Consider the following 15,034-nt stretch of genomic DNA (forward strand, 5'->3'; position numbering starts at 1 on the left):
GCAAGGACCAGGGAAGGTCCCAAGGAAGCAGCAGAACCTTCAAGTGCAAATGCAGTGTGTACATTCCAGAAACAGCCTGAGCTCTGGCGTCTGCCAGAAACTGGGATGTTAATCTGACAGTCATGACATGAATCAGAGGACATGAGTGCACAAGGTATGAAAGACACTTTAAAAAGAAGTGGACAATTCTCCAGAGATTAGATCTGACATCTAAAGAATCTTGATGCTCATTCAATGCAAAGAAGGAAATGAGAGGCTGTAACAGCCTGGCTCCCTTAAAGTATTAAGCCCTATTCCTGTAATGTCAGGTAATGTCAGTGTTTATGGCATGATTCAGTGAAAATCAGTCCTGTGAGTAGGGATGGTTCAAGGGTCTTGGAGGTTGAAAGGGATAGTGATTAGTCTTGATGATCCAGATGATCACACTGTTACCTTCTGGTGCACGCTCATTTATTGCCTACATAAAATTTAATAGGGAGTTAAAGGCCTGGTTGATACCTGGTAGATAGTGTGAGATCACTGTTGTGAACAGCACTGTCAGTAGTACTGCTGGGGGGGTCCTATTTCCTATTATTTTCCTATTTCCTATTAACTTCCAATTTTCTTTGGTATTAGTAGGAAGGGTTGCAGTGCTTTTACTCCTCAGAAAAAAGCTGGGCATTCTCACAGAAACTGAATTTGATGGAGTTTCTACAACCTGAGAACCTGATCCATTCTTTCTGTGATATGTTTTAACTGGACAGTGATAAATAAAATCAGTTCTTTCATGGGCTTTACCGAGCAAATCCCCCATGTGTTTCACTGGGACAGACACCATCTGTGTTCATGTGTAAATCTGAAACACACACACAGAAATGGAGAGCAGAGCAGAGAGAAGGACTTGGAGTTTGTGATTGCAATCATGAATGTGTTTAAATTTTTGATTAAAATTCTCTCCTGATAGTTTAAAAACTGCTGTGGATGCAAGAGAGCACGGAGGCTATTGAGAGGATTTCTTCTTATATTATTGTTAAACAAGTAAGCCTGAAATCTGCTCCCTGTACACCCGACCAGGACACCCTGTGACTGTGCTCATTGATCCACACCTGTATCCCCAGGAGGGGACTCACTGATACTGGGGTTTGACTCTTCAAGCACATTCCTGTTGCCTAGGAAGCACATGGATCCTGGGCATCTTTAGTAGGTGCTTCCTGGCTTTTTTGAGTGTCATGTGGTAAAAAAAATACTGATGATCCCTTTAGGCTCCCAGTGTGATGTGGGTGCTGCTGCTGTGCCCGGAGTCAGCCCAGGGACAGACCTGCATTCCCATCCCTGCGCTGGCCAGGTGTGTGAGGGGCGTTTGGGGAATTTGGCCACTCCTGGTGTCTAAATGCAGACTGTGGATTTCCCAGCCCTTTGTGCCTGGAGCTTCTGCAGTGAGCCAGAGGCCAGTGCCCAGGTTTGCAGTGCTTTTGCACTGTGATTTAATGGGAGATATTCCACCCTTGTGCTGCAGTGCAGAAGGGCCCAGAGTCTTTCTGTCGGTCTGCCTGTCTGTCTGTCTGTCTTCCCTCCCCAGCAGCTCTGAGCTGTGCTGGGGGTTGAGCCGTACACGCTGAGCTGTCCTCAGGCCAGGGTGAGGGGACTTGGTGTCCCCAGGGTGAGGGAACTCTGTGTCCGCAGTGATGGCTCTTTTACCAACAGTGACACTGATGGAGACTCCACTTCCCTGTGAACACAGAGTCCAGTTTGTCATCAGCCCCAGGGAGTAAGATAAACACATGAACTGAAAAGATTCAGTGTTTGAAAATACTCTGGCTTCTTCTCAAGCATTATTTCTTCTTTCTCTGAAACCTTCATCTCTGAGTGAGCCATGGTTTCCATCTAGGCTGATGAAGAAAGATGTTTATGGCAAGGCTTTCCATAGTCCCTGGTATCCTGCTGACACACCATGTCCAGCTTGTGCTGGCACTAAGCCTGGCTTCTGCAGTCTCTGTCACAATCTGAGTCTCAGAAACCACAGACCAGAGAGGCTGGAACTGTCACTGCAGTTGCAAGGCTGTTAGCTAAGTGTGATTTTATCTTGTTTGGGAGGTTTCCCCTCACAGTCTCATTAAAATATTCATGAGTTCTTTCTCTTGACTGGAATCATTAATAAATGCTTGATGTCAGTGGCCTAGCTCTGCACTTCCTTTCTGGATGGATCTTTTAATATTCCCACATGTTCTCCATTTGATACCTCCTAATCAGGGTACAGCCCCAGGGCAGAGCTTTGTCTTGTCCAGTGTTCATCCCCTGAACATCCCTTCCTCAGACACACGTGGGACTCTGTACTCTGGAGAGTGGTGACACTGACCCTGCCAGGGCGCTTCCCAAGGCACAGATTCCCTGGAATTACAGCCCCACTCCTGCAGCACTGCCCCAGGCTGAAGGCTCCCCATCAAATGCAGGGTGTAGGTAAGAGCACTGCTAACCAGCACTGTTCTTACACAAGTTCCTGGTTCTCTAGAGGCAGAATTTGGTTCCAGAGCTTTCAATCTGTGATTAAAACTAAATTTGATCGCAGCTCATGGAGCTGAATTTCCCAATCTGCTCACTCTGCCTTCCATGGAACTGGATGGGAGAGAAGGTGATGGGGAAGTAAAGATGGAGCAATGAAGGGCTGAGACAACCCATAGCGGAGCTTTTGGGAATACACAGCAGGCAGTGAAATGTGCAGAGTTTTACACATGGCTCTTGCAGCCATTAATTTTATCATTATTGGAGAAAGTTCCATATACACAGCTGATTTTCTGCTGCTTCCAGATGGGGTCACAGCTGGGTCACTCCAAGCATATGCCATCTTCCTTTTTTATTCCCTCCCTTCAGAAAGGGATAACTGTTTCTTCAGCAGTTTGGATTCTATGTTTAACCCTCCCTGTGCAGTTTCCCACAGTGGTGTGGTGTTACAGACTGCACAACATTGGCTTTTTCTCCAACATGCCACAGACATTTTGGAGCTTCCACAGCAGGAGTGGTTCCCGAGCAGTGTGGCATGGCTGGGTTTGCTCAGTGATGGGTGTGGCCTCACTGACACACAGTTACAGGTTACAGGTGTTCTACTGTTGCTACAGTGACATGGCAAAACCAAAATCACTCACCTCATGCTGTTCCATGAGTTCCACTCCCAGCCTGCTGGGCTCTGTGTGAAGCAAGGCCAGAGGGGAGATCCCATCTCAATGGATCTTCTCTTTGGGACCATTCCTTAGTGAGGAGAATTCCCACCAGGATAAGGAATAAATACATGTACAGTGAAGGGCAGTTCTTGTGCTGGGACCTCCCATCATGCAGGGGGCCCATGGCAGAGGGAAAGGATCAGGCCCTAAGGAATCTACAGCCTCCTGCCTGCTTGGCACAGTCCAGCCAAGGACACACACAAAGGTCTCTTCCCATCTCGGGGCTTCTGCACCATCATTACCTGTGCCTTTTTGGCAGAGCTGTGTTATTCCACTCTAGCACTGTTTCTTTAGAAAATTCAGGACACGGGGGATAGTGATAACCCTGCCCACCTCTCTGCTCACTTACCTGTCCTTGCCTCCCCCAGACCTACTTGAGTCCGTTCATGAATTTAGGGGGAAATTGGGAGTGAAATTACAATTGCAAAGTTAGTATTTCTGGGGCAGTATTTCTATAAAGTTTGAAAGATTGCCATGTGAACTCATCCTTGAGATCAGAGAATCTATTTCAGGTTCATTTGCCCCAGCCACAGGAGACATTTCAGAACTTGGATCTCCTTAAATGTGCAGGTCAGGTCCCTGGAGCACAGCTGTAGGGGAAATCCTGCTGCCTTTTGTGGAGTTGCTTGGTTCTTACTGCAATTGAATTCTCTCTTTAATTTTAAGATGAAACTGATCTTTCTGTACAAGTTTTATCAGAATTTATCAGTCATGTTAAAGAAAGATAAATATGAAGGGGAGCTGTTTGAATTGTCCCTCCCAAGACCTTCTGTTTGTAACTATGGAATGACTGGAGGAAATCTCACCATATTGTAAATATGATAAAAGCTGCCACAGAGAGTGGCATGGTGCAGTTCAGAACATAAAATACTCTGTGCGAGAAGACAAACTTATACAATACAATAAAAAGTGTCTTCCTTCCCAAGAACATGGATGAACATTTCCTTCCAAACACAAACAGGAGGCACAGGATGGACTGCTCTGCCCACAGTGTCAGAAAGCTGCAGAGAGGCAGAGGGAGAAAGAAAGCAGGGGCAGGGAGATGTGTAAGGAGGAAGATCCTGAGGAAACTTGCAGGAAGTTCGTGTTGCCCTCTGCCATCACGGCTGTGGACATGCCGCTGGCTGTGATGGCTGAGGGTACAACAGAACAGTTTTTCGGCACCTGATGAGGCTCGGGTTGGGGTCGTGCGAGGAATGAAAGTTTGCAGAGCCCAGGCTGAGCTGAGCTACCACACGGCAGATGCCGCCGGGCTGCCTCACCCAGCTCCCTGCTGTTCCCCAAAGGTGGCCCTGAGCATGTCCGGGAGCATCCGTGCGCACGTGTGGGAGCGGGAATGCTGGGGGGCAGCGCAGAGCCCGTCCTGCATCCCCCTCACCCTGCGGCGGTGCCCCTGCCAAGCCCGGAGCACGGCAGTGCCAGGGAACACGAGCATTCCAGCCCGTGTGCGGGCCCTGGAGCAGCTCGGGATTTACGGGAATGACATCCACGGCTGACATCAGCTCGCAGTATTTGCATTGGATTTCGGTGCCGGCTCGGAGGTGTGGCTTAGCGGGGACACTGCTTCAGGCTGCCGATCCAGCCGGGAGGGAGCTGGGGCTGGGAGCATCCTCGCTCCCTCTCTGCCATTCTGCCGGCACCAGCTCCTCCCTCCTGCATCTCAGGCAGCGCAGGGTGAGTCCAACAGCCTCTCCTACGATGTGTCTGCCCGATCTACTACAGCCTGAACACAGCCCGTACTCTGCCTTCGCTCCAGCCGAGCTCGTGAGTGAGACACGGTGCCTGCCATCCGTCAGGGGGGAATGGCATATGGAGACCTGAGCAGCCTTAACTCACCATCTTCCAGCACGGGAACGATTTTGAAGAATTCCATGTTTTTTCAGCACCTTTGCTACTTCATTGTTGCCTGGCTTTTTGAGAGCATGAGTTCTGATCATTAGGGGTGCTGCCACCTGAATATTTCTTCATCAGATGCCACAAAGAGAGTCTAGGAAAACAAAGAAACTTGTGATGTGGAGCTGACAGTTTTGGTTTCAGCTGGTGAAAACTTGCAGAATCAGTGAGAAGGCAAAGAAAAAAATGCCCAGGACAATGTCAGTAACTCCTGGTAATTTCTCGCTCAATGGGACAAGCTTCTTCACTGAGAACCACAGCATTATGGACAAACCCAGTGAGCCGAGAACTTGGAATGTCTTTCTGTTCTGTTTGACTTTTGCCATTGCAGTCCCAGCCCTTCTGGGCAGCATTTATTCACTAGTTTCCCTGCTGAAACTGCAGAACAAAACCACGGTTTCGATGATTGTGACCTCTTTGGCAGCAGATGATCTGATCAGCATCACGCCAATGATTATTTTCATGCTCACACAGTGGTCAAGCGAAGTCCTCCACCAGCCTCTGTGTACCACCTCAGCGTTTATGTATTTATTCCAGGGCATTTCTAGCAACCTGAAAGGGTCTCTTATAGTTTCTTACAACTTCTGCACCCTCAACACGACTGGGACACTGAGCTGCAGCTCCTCCAAGAGCCGCATGAGCGTGGTATGGGTCATTCTCACCATCTGGACTGTCAGTTTGCTGATGTGCATTTTGCCTCTCTGTGGTTGGGGCAGGTACATCCCCACGTCCTGGGGCTGCTTCGCCGACTGTGCCAGTTCCTACATCCTGTTTGTGTTCGTTGTGTACTCGCTGTGCTTCTCCCTGCTGGCAGTGCTGGCCGTTCCCCTCACTCTGCAGCTGCTGTGCTCAGGTGAGCCACAGCTGCTACACACCGAGTACCTGCAGGGCTCTGGAGGCTTCATCTCCCCTGGGACACCACGGGGATGCGGTGCTGCTGCCCCTGCGCTGTCGCTGCTGGACCCTGGGGATAAAACCCTCCAGCCTTTCCAAAACTCGGAGGCAGTTTTTGGGAAGGGTGTGGCTGAGAGCAGCACAAAGAGCAGGAGCTTCATCGTGGGCTTTGCCCAGAAACGATTCTCGCTGATCCTGGCACTGACCAAAGTCCTTCTCTGGCTCCCAATGATGGTAAATTCTCAGATGGCTTCACTTTCCAGTGTTCACTTACATTTCAGTGGGATGTGACCTGTGAGCCATGGATTGAAATAGACGAACAGTGGCCATTGCAGTTGTTCCTCGTAGTGTAGTTGTGCCAGCAAAAGTCCCCTCCAGCAGGTCTGTGTTGCTGCATGAGTTTAACTGGTGCCCAGTGGTTTTGGCAGAGCCTGGTTCATCGTTCTGACACTCTCTCATCACATCATTCATGTCACGTGAATACCAGGGGCAGTAAGGTCCCCATTTGGTACCCAGCTGTGGGACAGGGTCTACTCAGCATTCTGGGGCTGGGAATTGAGGTAAAGGCCCCTCTGTCCTGTCCTCTGAGACACATCCTTTGGGTTAAAAAATAGGAGTTTGGTAGAAAAATGCAGTTTGGTTGAACCTTTGTAATCCCTGTAGTGCTGGGGTGGGAGGGAGTGCTGTCATGTGCATGTGTGTGTGTTTGGGAACAGGAACCTGAGAAAGGGATCTGTTGGGAACAGGAAACACGGCACTGGGGCAGTTACCCCTGCCCTGGGTGTGTGAGGGCGGGGTTCCTTGGTACCACATGGGACTGGCTGGCACTGGGAGCTGGTCAATGGCACCTCACTATATTTAGCTTCAGAGAAGGTTTTTCTGAGAAATGCAGCATGAGAGGAGGGCAGTCAGTGTGTTTCCTCTGCTGTCTGCTAGAGCCAGAATTGTTGTGCTCAGCAAACACTAATGACAATCTGTCTTACAGTGGTGTCATATCCATAGCGAGATGTTCTCTTTGTTCCTGGAAGCATCTCGTGTGCCCAAAGCGATTTAAATTTCAAAATGCTCTGCCTTTCAGATACAGATGGCTGTCCAGTATGTCACTGGGCTGCAGAGCCTTTCATTTGAGACACTGAGCTTCCTGCTGACTGCGCTGGCTGCCACAGTCACCCCGGTGTTTCTCCTGTCACAGCACTGGCTCCACCTGCCCTGTGGCTGCATCATCAATTGCAGGAGGAACTCCTATGCAGTGTCTTCAGAAGATGCCAAAAGTAAGTGTGGAAGGGTTGCTTTGGTGTAATAGAGGTTGCCAGACCTTCCCTGGTAACATCCTTGGCATCTTCTAGAGCACTGTTTTCCCTTGGGCTTTATGTAAAAACAGCTGGAGGAACAGAGTGGGTCAGGTGGAAGGGACTCACAGGGATCAGCTGGTCTCAACTGCAAATGTTAAGGGCTAAATATTTCTGAGGATGTGGGAGTTGTTTTCCATTCTCTGGAGTGAAAATCCTCTACCATCAGTGAATGAATTCCTTACATTCTCTGCATGTTCAGGGAGAAAGAGCTCCTGAATCCTAGAGAAAAGCCATCCTCAGTGCATGGCTTTCACTCGCTTTAAACACATTCTCCAGGTGCAGAATGGCTTGTGCTGCCCCTGGTGCCCTTTTAGCCACTTTCCCAGAGAGAACGACTGCAGTTCATCGAGAAGGCAGTTCCTTCTCAGAAGTCTTTCTTCTCAACAATTCATTCTTTTTATGGAGAGAAAATTGCCTGTTTCCAGCAGGAGCTGGATAATTTATTCCATGTTTTAGCATGTCATTTGCATTGTGTTTGCAAACTCCTTTTTCTTCTTGGTCTCAACTCCTAACACAGTTTCTTTCCTTCCTGCTTAGCCAAGCGCAGTGGTTTCGAGTTCAACCTATCATTCCAGCAAGGCTATGGAATCTACAGGATATCCCAGGAGAACCCTCCCCGCCACAGTGGCGATGGTAAATCCACATCCTACCACAACCTGGTGAGCTCTGACTGCGAGGAGCTGGGGCCTGGCAGAGGCAGCGACGCCGCCGGCTCCGGGTTCCTGCCCACGGCATTGGGACACGGCTCCTGGGGCACCCCGGGGGGGAGTGGGACAGGCCCCACATGCCCCCCTCCTCATGGGCCAGGGGCCTGTCAGGGCCAGGAGGGCACAAACTGTGACCCATCAGCGTTCCCTGAAGGACCAGAGTGGAGGCTGTCCCACGAGGAAAGCCACAAACCAGAACTCTCGGACTGGGAGTGGTGCCGGAGTAAATCCGAGAGGACCCCTCGGCAGGTAAAAGAGGAATTTATTCTTTTCTGATAATAAGAGTTTCCTTATGAAATAGGAATGATTTTTACTGGCATTGATACTTCTATTAGTCCTATTTTTTAGTAAAACTCATACATGGCATTGTATAATGTTTAGTAACCACAGACCTATTTGCAGGTGCTGATCCTGCAATAATTTCTCACTTATGTTCTTAATCATGGAGTTTTCTTATTTTGTGTGCACCTGCATGCCTTGGATATGATAAGAATTAAGTATGAGTTATGTTAATTTATCTTAGTGAAGAAGAAGTTTCTCTCCAAAAGATGACATTTCCCAGGGCATTCCACTGTGGAATTCAGTGGCCATTGGGCATTACAGTCAGTGGGAGTGGGGTAAGGGCCCATGTGAAGTCTGTGAGAGAGGAGCTCCGGAAGGCTTTAGGTTGGAAGGGATCTCTGGAAGTCGCCTAATCCAACCTCCTGCTCCAAGCAGGGTGACTTCAGAGCCGGATCAGCTCATGCTCAGCCTTTGCACACACACAGGAGGTGTATAAGATGTATTTTGTATTCAAATATGGGAATCTCTCTCCATCTGATACACACAGGTTTATCGTCTGAGGTACAGTAGGAATTTGGTTGATGTTTCAAATCTGACTGATCATCCCTTTCATAAAAAGCCAATGCTCACTCTGTTGCAGTGTGCAGAGATGAATTCCTGCATTTGGGGGCAAAAGGAAGTGATGACTCAGTCTGGTTTTAATCTACCAGTTCTTGCCAAGGCCTCATGTGCCATGTACAGCTTGGTTAATAAGATCACTGTATCAGGAGGTTCATAACTGTGGCTCTCCCTTCCAGGAGTTTCCAGATGACGTTTAAAAAAAAAAAAAATTCCTTTCCCCATGTCCCCTGGTGCCAGTTCAGATGCAGCCCCGGGACTGCAGCAGGTGAGAGCAGCTCTTTGTGAGCAGCTGGCAGTGACTGCCTGGGGGTGTTTTCTGTGCCCTGGGGCCTTGTATGGCACTTTTGGCCATAGCCTTCACTACTTGCATTACAAAGAATCTGACAGAATCTTCTGGCACTTTTCCAGGTATAACCCAGTGCCAGGCATTAAAGCTCCTATGGGGTAAAAGTTCCAGGCTTTGGAGTTACAGCTCTGCCTGGTTCTGACATTCAGCAGGAGCTGCCAGAGCTTCACAGCTGACATTTGCTTTGCTGCTGGGAAAGGGCAGAGTGTGAAACCCCTGCAAGCTTTGTAAAAATAACTTTAATGCATTGCTCAGGTGTATGTTGGATGAAAGATCAATTTGGGCCACATATTAAATAAGTTGAAAACCATCTCCTTTGTTCATCCTGTCTGGAAGTCCCAAAGTGTCTAAGAAAAGTCACTCTGTTCTCATCACTCTGCATTTCCCACCTCTGTTAAAAAAGGAGACTCCCCCTGGCATTAATTTGCCATATCCTTCTGCAGGAAATCCAGGGATTCTTAGTGGAGTCCATAAATACAGGGATTGTTACTGGAGTCCATAAATACAGGGGTTCTTATTGGAGTGCTGCTGATTTTCTCTTCAAGAGGAGAAGCTGTAAGAACTGACAGTAGGAGGGAGAGCAGCCATCCCCCATGGATGTGGGATCAGTGAGTTTGATTGAGCTGTTTGAAGAGCAGGGTGCCAGACAGGACCCGGGATGCCTTTGGTTTCCTCTGGAAGCTGAGGGCTTGGAGAGTGGCTCTTCCTTGGGGTGACAGTAATGATTGTGGAGCTGGTTGTCTCCTCATTATCTGTTCTGTGAGTAAAGAGTTGCTCCATCAAAGTGATTTCTCTGGAATAAAAGTGGCATGAGAGAATGAAGCAGCAGGGTTATTGAATCCATGATAGGATGGCTGTAATGGAGAGGGAGAGAGAAGATGGTACTTGTCATTTCTAACTCTTGCTCGGCTGCGTTTTTGAAGAATACCGTTAACATCTCATAAAACACCTGTGTATCTCCGTTCCTAAAGAGATTGAGTGTAAATATGTCATGTCTTATTTTGCCTATACTTCAGTGCCCTCAGGCAACAGAAATCTCCCAGACTGGCAGTTTGTTCCAGTCTTGCTGATTATTTTTCTCTGCTTCATCTGCGGGTTGCCTCCAGCAAACTCTTTGAAGAGGCTCTGTACAGGACCTATTTACGTGCCCTGCAAGGAAAGAGAGGGGGAGGCTGTGCAAGTGACTTCACTGAGGAGGAGCCAGCGCAGGCAGGAATATTTTAACATGATAAGTACACAGCATCTCACTCACTGCAGGAAAGTTGTGAACATTCTCTTAAACACCAGGCACAGCTCAGAAGCTGAGTTAGGAATGGCCTTGAAGGTTCTCTTTGCTTCCCACTGGCTGGTGGGAATATGTACCACCTGTACCCCTGCTGATGTGCTGAGCTGTTCCCTCCGGGCTTCTTCCTGCTCAGGTGGTTGGAACTTGATTTCCAAAGAGGTTCCTGTGGCTGGAAAATCCATGTGACATTTCACCTTCCTCTTCTCACTTTGCTCCCAGAGGCATGCATGGTCTGTGTGATGCTTGCTGGCTCCCTGCTGCAGTTCCACTGCCATTGGCTCTCTCTGGAATTGCGGAGGAATAGTGGGAGTAGAAGCATTTGCCCAGGAGGGCAAGGCTGGATATAGCTCCCAGAGCCTTTCCCTCACAGGTGTCCTCACCTTGGATGCTCTGTTGCACTTCCTGGTACTGATTGATACGAACCCAGGTCTGTCTGCATCGGGCAGGCCAATGGCAAGCGCTGGGCTCAGGCCATTTGAGGTGAGCTTGTCTCTTCCTGTCATAGCCCCTTGGCTCTACATTTGCTGCAGTCAGCCTCAGAAATAGCAATTTCACTGCAGCTAATTTTAATTTTTAGGGAAGTAGAAGACTAAGCCTCTATTTTAAAACAAACAGAAAACTCATTGTCTCTGGAAAGAAAAAGCTGGGATCCTTGCTGGAAACATTCTAAAAATAGACCTTTTCATCTGTGGCTGGGTTTGACCGAAGTAATTAGGAATGCAGACTCCTCAGAGCTGTTTTAGATGGCTGGTTTTCCGTTTGGGAAGGCAGCATGGCCCAGTGGGAGCAACACGGACATGGCACAACCTGTGTGTGCTCTTGGTGCTGCCCCCGTGCAGAGATCTGTCCTAGAGAGGAGGTGCAGACTCCAGTACATCTGTGCTTCACGGTGACACTGCTGGAACACCTGTCTGCTTATTGCGGGGCCTGTGACAACAGGAATTGTGAGGGAGAGTCTACAAAGTGCCTGTGCTTGACTCCGTCACCAGACACTGTAGATGGTGTCCCATGTCCCATGCAGCCTCCAGCTGCTGCTTTGAGCATTTCCAAATGGAAATCTGTCTGTCAGAGCCTGTTCCAGCTGCTGTGGGACTCAGATACATCCAAGCCTTCCCTATGGACAGCATCCTCCCTGGTGAATCCAGCCTAGACTCTGCTCAGGCAGCAGGAACAGGACAGGGAACCTGGTCCTGACCCACAGTGATGGTGGGGAAGGTTTTGCCTCATGGCAACTACAGCTGCTTCTGTGAACTCTGGAAGGTGGATGTATAATGAAATATGAGGGGATTTGCTTGATCAATTCTGCAGAGATTTTTCTGCTCAGAATGCATCAGCATTCTGTAAGGAACAAGGACATTTGTGATTTATTTCACTGGGATTTTTTTGTCTTTCCTTTTAAAAAATGCCTGTGCTGGTACATGGAGTTCTCCAGTGAAATCCCTGTCCCAGATTCTAACAGCCAGAACATTCTCCAGGCATTGTGGGCAAGGGCTGCATGGGGCTCTGAGTTTCCTGTTCCTCACAGGCACACCTGTGTGGAAGTGCTTTAAAAAGAGAAGGGGTAGTGTAAATTGTGTGGGAGAGTTGTGTCTGTTATTTCTTTTGGAAACAGTTTTCCTTTAAATGCAGGAATGCAAGGTGTGTGGGAAAAGCAGGAAAGGCCCGACGGGGCAGAGCCCTCGGTGCAGGCTGGGGCAGTGGGATGGCAGACGTGCAGGAACAGCACCGTAGGTCTCTTTCTGCTTCCACTGAGGTAAAACCAAGCCACAGCCTGCTCCAGCTGTGGGTGCTCCTGTTCAGCCTGGAATAAGGCAGAGCTGGGATCAGGGACCTGCACGGCGGCACTGGAGGCCACTCTGTGTTACTCAGAGTCCTTCCGCTGCCTCCTGCTCTGGAGTGAAATTGCATTGTTAGGCTGCAAACCAGAAAGCTGAACTGCAGGGAACCGCGGGAGTGGGAGGCAAAATACTTCACAGGATGTACCAGTGGAGTCTGGTTTGCTGGTGGATGCCTATTTATTGCCATGGATGTGTCATGAGAAGCAAAAATGGGTATTTAATAATGGTATCAAGGACAAGATAAAGGTCACTTTCTGTTCTCATTAATAATAATTTATACTGAAGGTAATTCCAGTAATAATCAGTGTTACCTGGCTGTACCTAAACCCAGGATAAATGCATTTATCCCTCCCTTGGACCCCATAACCCTGGGTTTAGTGCCAGCACTTGTATCCACATTTCTCCCCAGAGCACAGCATTGTGGTTTGCAGGGACAAATGGATTCTGTACTTTAGAAACAGGTGAAGGTGTCTGGAATTGAACAGCATTTCCACCAGAACTGTTCTAGTGGGAAATGACGGTGTTCAGTGCCTCCCTGGTTAGTGACTGGGCAGTGACATAGGAGACTTGATGGATCTTTTTCACTTTAACAGTAAATACTGATTTCTCAAGAGAAAACTTGAGAAGACTTTCAGGAAGAGACACTAAGTGATTGGGAAATGTCTCATTCTCCAGACCTGGGGTGTTCATTCCAGCAAGTGCAGATTGCTCATTCTCCCCCCAGGCGCCTCAGACATCCCCTCCATGTTCCTCATGTTCAGTCTGACAAATCAAAGTGTTTGATTTAACAGGACATAACCTTGGGCTGGTGGAATCAGCTTTTATTTACACTCCGTTTTTCATATTCTGTAGATGCCATAGTGAGTCACAGTCACTTGGGACTTCACTTCATACACTAAAGTGTATAATAACACTCAAACCTTCTTGCTACTCTTTCCAATCATAAATACCAGGTTGTAGGAGTGCGTGGTGTTAGGGCGATTGGGAGATGGCTGCTGTGTTCCCCACAGCGCCCCGGGCGCGGCACGGCTCGGCTGCGGCAGTTCGGCACGCCAGCGAGCGTCTCCCTCCTGCCCTGCGCTGCTGGTTCAGCGCTGAGGACACGCACACTCAGACCACACAGCTCAGTACTGCCACACATCAGGAGCCAGGGAGGGCCCTCCGCATGGCACGTTCCACAGTCGAGGCTCATTTCACCTCGGCAGAGGGGACGAGGTGCGAGACAGGGCCCAGCTGTGCCCGTGATGCCCTTTCACAGGGTCACAGAGGCAGCGGTCTGAGGGCACCGGGGAAGGGACAAAGGCGGGATGGGGAAGGGAACCAGCACGCAGAGGGAAGGCGCAGAGCGGGCACCAGCTCAGGTGCGCAGCCACGGGCTGCTGGGAGAGGGAGCTTTCTTTAGCCCAGGGTCTGGGGGGTGTGTGAGGTTACATTTCATCCACAAGGAATTGCCGGAGAGGCTTTTCCTTTACCGAGATAATATTGATATCTCAAATATCTGAGTTTTTTACCAGCAGGCCTTTGCTAGTTTGGGGCTCTCTGGCCCACTAGCTGGCTCAGTGACCCCAAGACCAGGTGTCTAAAATTCTGCAAGGAAAAGGCAGTAGGATGAGTTAACAAACTGAGCATACTTGGCTGATTTACAATGGATTTCGACTTGGACAATGCTCCCCACTAACGGTCCTTGTTTCCTTGCAGCGCGCGGGCGGGGCCCTGGCCGTCCCTCTGTGCGCATTCCAGGGGACTGTGTCTCTCCAGGCCCCCACCGGCAAAACACTCTCCCTGTCCACGTACGAGGTGAGCTCTGAGGGGCAGAAAATAACCCCCATGTCCAAGAAAATCGAGGTGTATCGCTCCAAAAGCGTCGGGCATGAGCCGAGCCCAGGGGAGCCTGCGGACACGTTTGCTGACACGAGTGTTAAGATTCACTTGGAGGTGCTGGAGATCTGTGACAACGAAGAGGCCCTGGACACCGTGTCCATCATCAGCAACATCAGCCAGTCCTCCACGCAGGCGCGGTCACCCTCCCTGCGCTACTCCCGCAAGGAGAACAGGTTTGTGTCTTGTGAGCTGGGGGAAAGTGCCTCCTACTCCCTGCTCATCCCCTCGCACAGCCCCAGCAGCGACTTCAGCATCTCCATCCCAGACACTGTCGAGGCTCATCGGCAGAACAGCCAAAAGCAGCACTCAGCCAGGGGTGGGTACCAGGAGGAGATACAGCTGCTGAACAAAGCCTACAGAGAGCGGGAGGAGCAGGGGAGCAGCAACTGAAAGGTGTTTAATCTACACACCTCAACTGCTCTGACAGACAGTGCTCCCCTTGGCTCAAGTTACCCAAGCAAATACAGTATCAGCTGTTTTTCTCCTAGCATACAAATTTTATTTGGGTGCACTGTTGAATAGATTCAAACTGTTAAGGCTATATCAAGGGGATAACAAATACTCAAGTGCTTTACAGCTTTCCATAGTGAATTTTAAGTTACTTATTTATATATCTATTTATTTGAGGAAAATGTGTGTCTAAAGGGAATCCTAAATAAAGTCTTAAACCCCAGTTGTGGTGTTTGTTGGCACTGGGTGGTGTGTCTGCAGGAACCGGTGGAAATGAGGGGGCAGCTCCAC

At 49.3% G+C, this 15,034-nt stretch overlaps 1 protein-coding gene across 1 annotated transcript; it reads left to right on the plus strand.

The window, feature by feature from the left end:
• The first annotated feature begins 4,754 nt into the window (after positions 1-4,754).
• GPR149 (G protein-coupled receptor 149) lies at positions 4,755-14,966 on the plus strand. Its single transcript, XM_032120203.1, has 4 exons — positions 4,755-6,215; positions 7,060-7,252; positions 7,871-8,289; positions 14,111-14,966. Exons 1-4 carry the CDS (start codon positions 5,274-5,276, stop codon positions 14,681-14,683), a joined length of 2,127 nt encoding a protein of 708 aa, XP_031976094.1. The 5' UTR covers positions 4,755-5,273; the 3' UTR covers positions 14,684-14,966.
• The last annotated feature ends 68 nt before the right edge of the window (positions 14,967-15,034 follow it).

The sequence above is a fragment of the Corvus moneduloides genome, chromosome 10 (assembly GCF_009650955.1).
Source record: "Corvus moneduloides isolate bCorMon1 chromosome 10, bCorMon1.pri, whole genome shotgun sequence".
In the NCBI taxonomy this organism is placed as follows: domain Eukaryota; kingdom Metazoa; phylum Chordata; class Aves; order Passeriformes; family Corvidae; genus Corvus; species Corvus moneduloides.

Excerpts from the sequence above, each read along its gene's own strand:
- GPR149 (XM_032120203.1), top strand. The coding sequence starts at position 5,274 with ATGCCCAGGACAATGTCAGTAACTCCTGGTAATTTCTCGCTCAATGGG. Across the intron at positions 6,216-7,059 it reads TTCTCTGGCTCCCAATGATG|ATACAGATGGCTGTCCAGTA; the intron begins GTAAATTCTCAG and ends TCTGCCTTTCAG. Across the intron at positions 8,290-14,110 it reads CCGAGAGGACCCCTCGGCAG|CGCGCGGGCGGGGCCCTGGC; the intron begins GTAAAAGAGGAA and ends GTTTCCTTGCAG.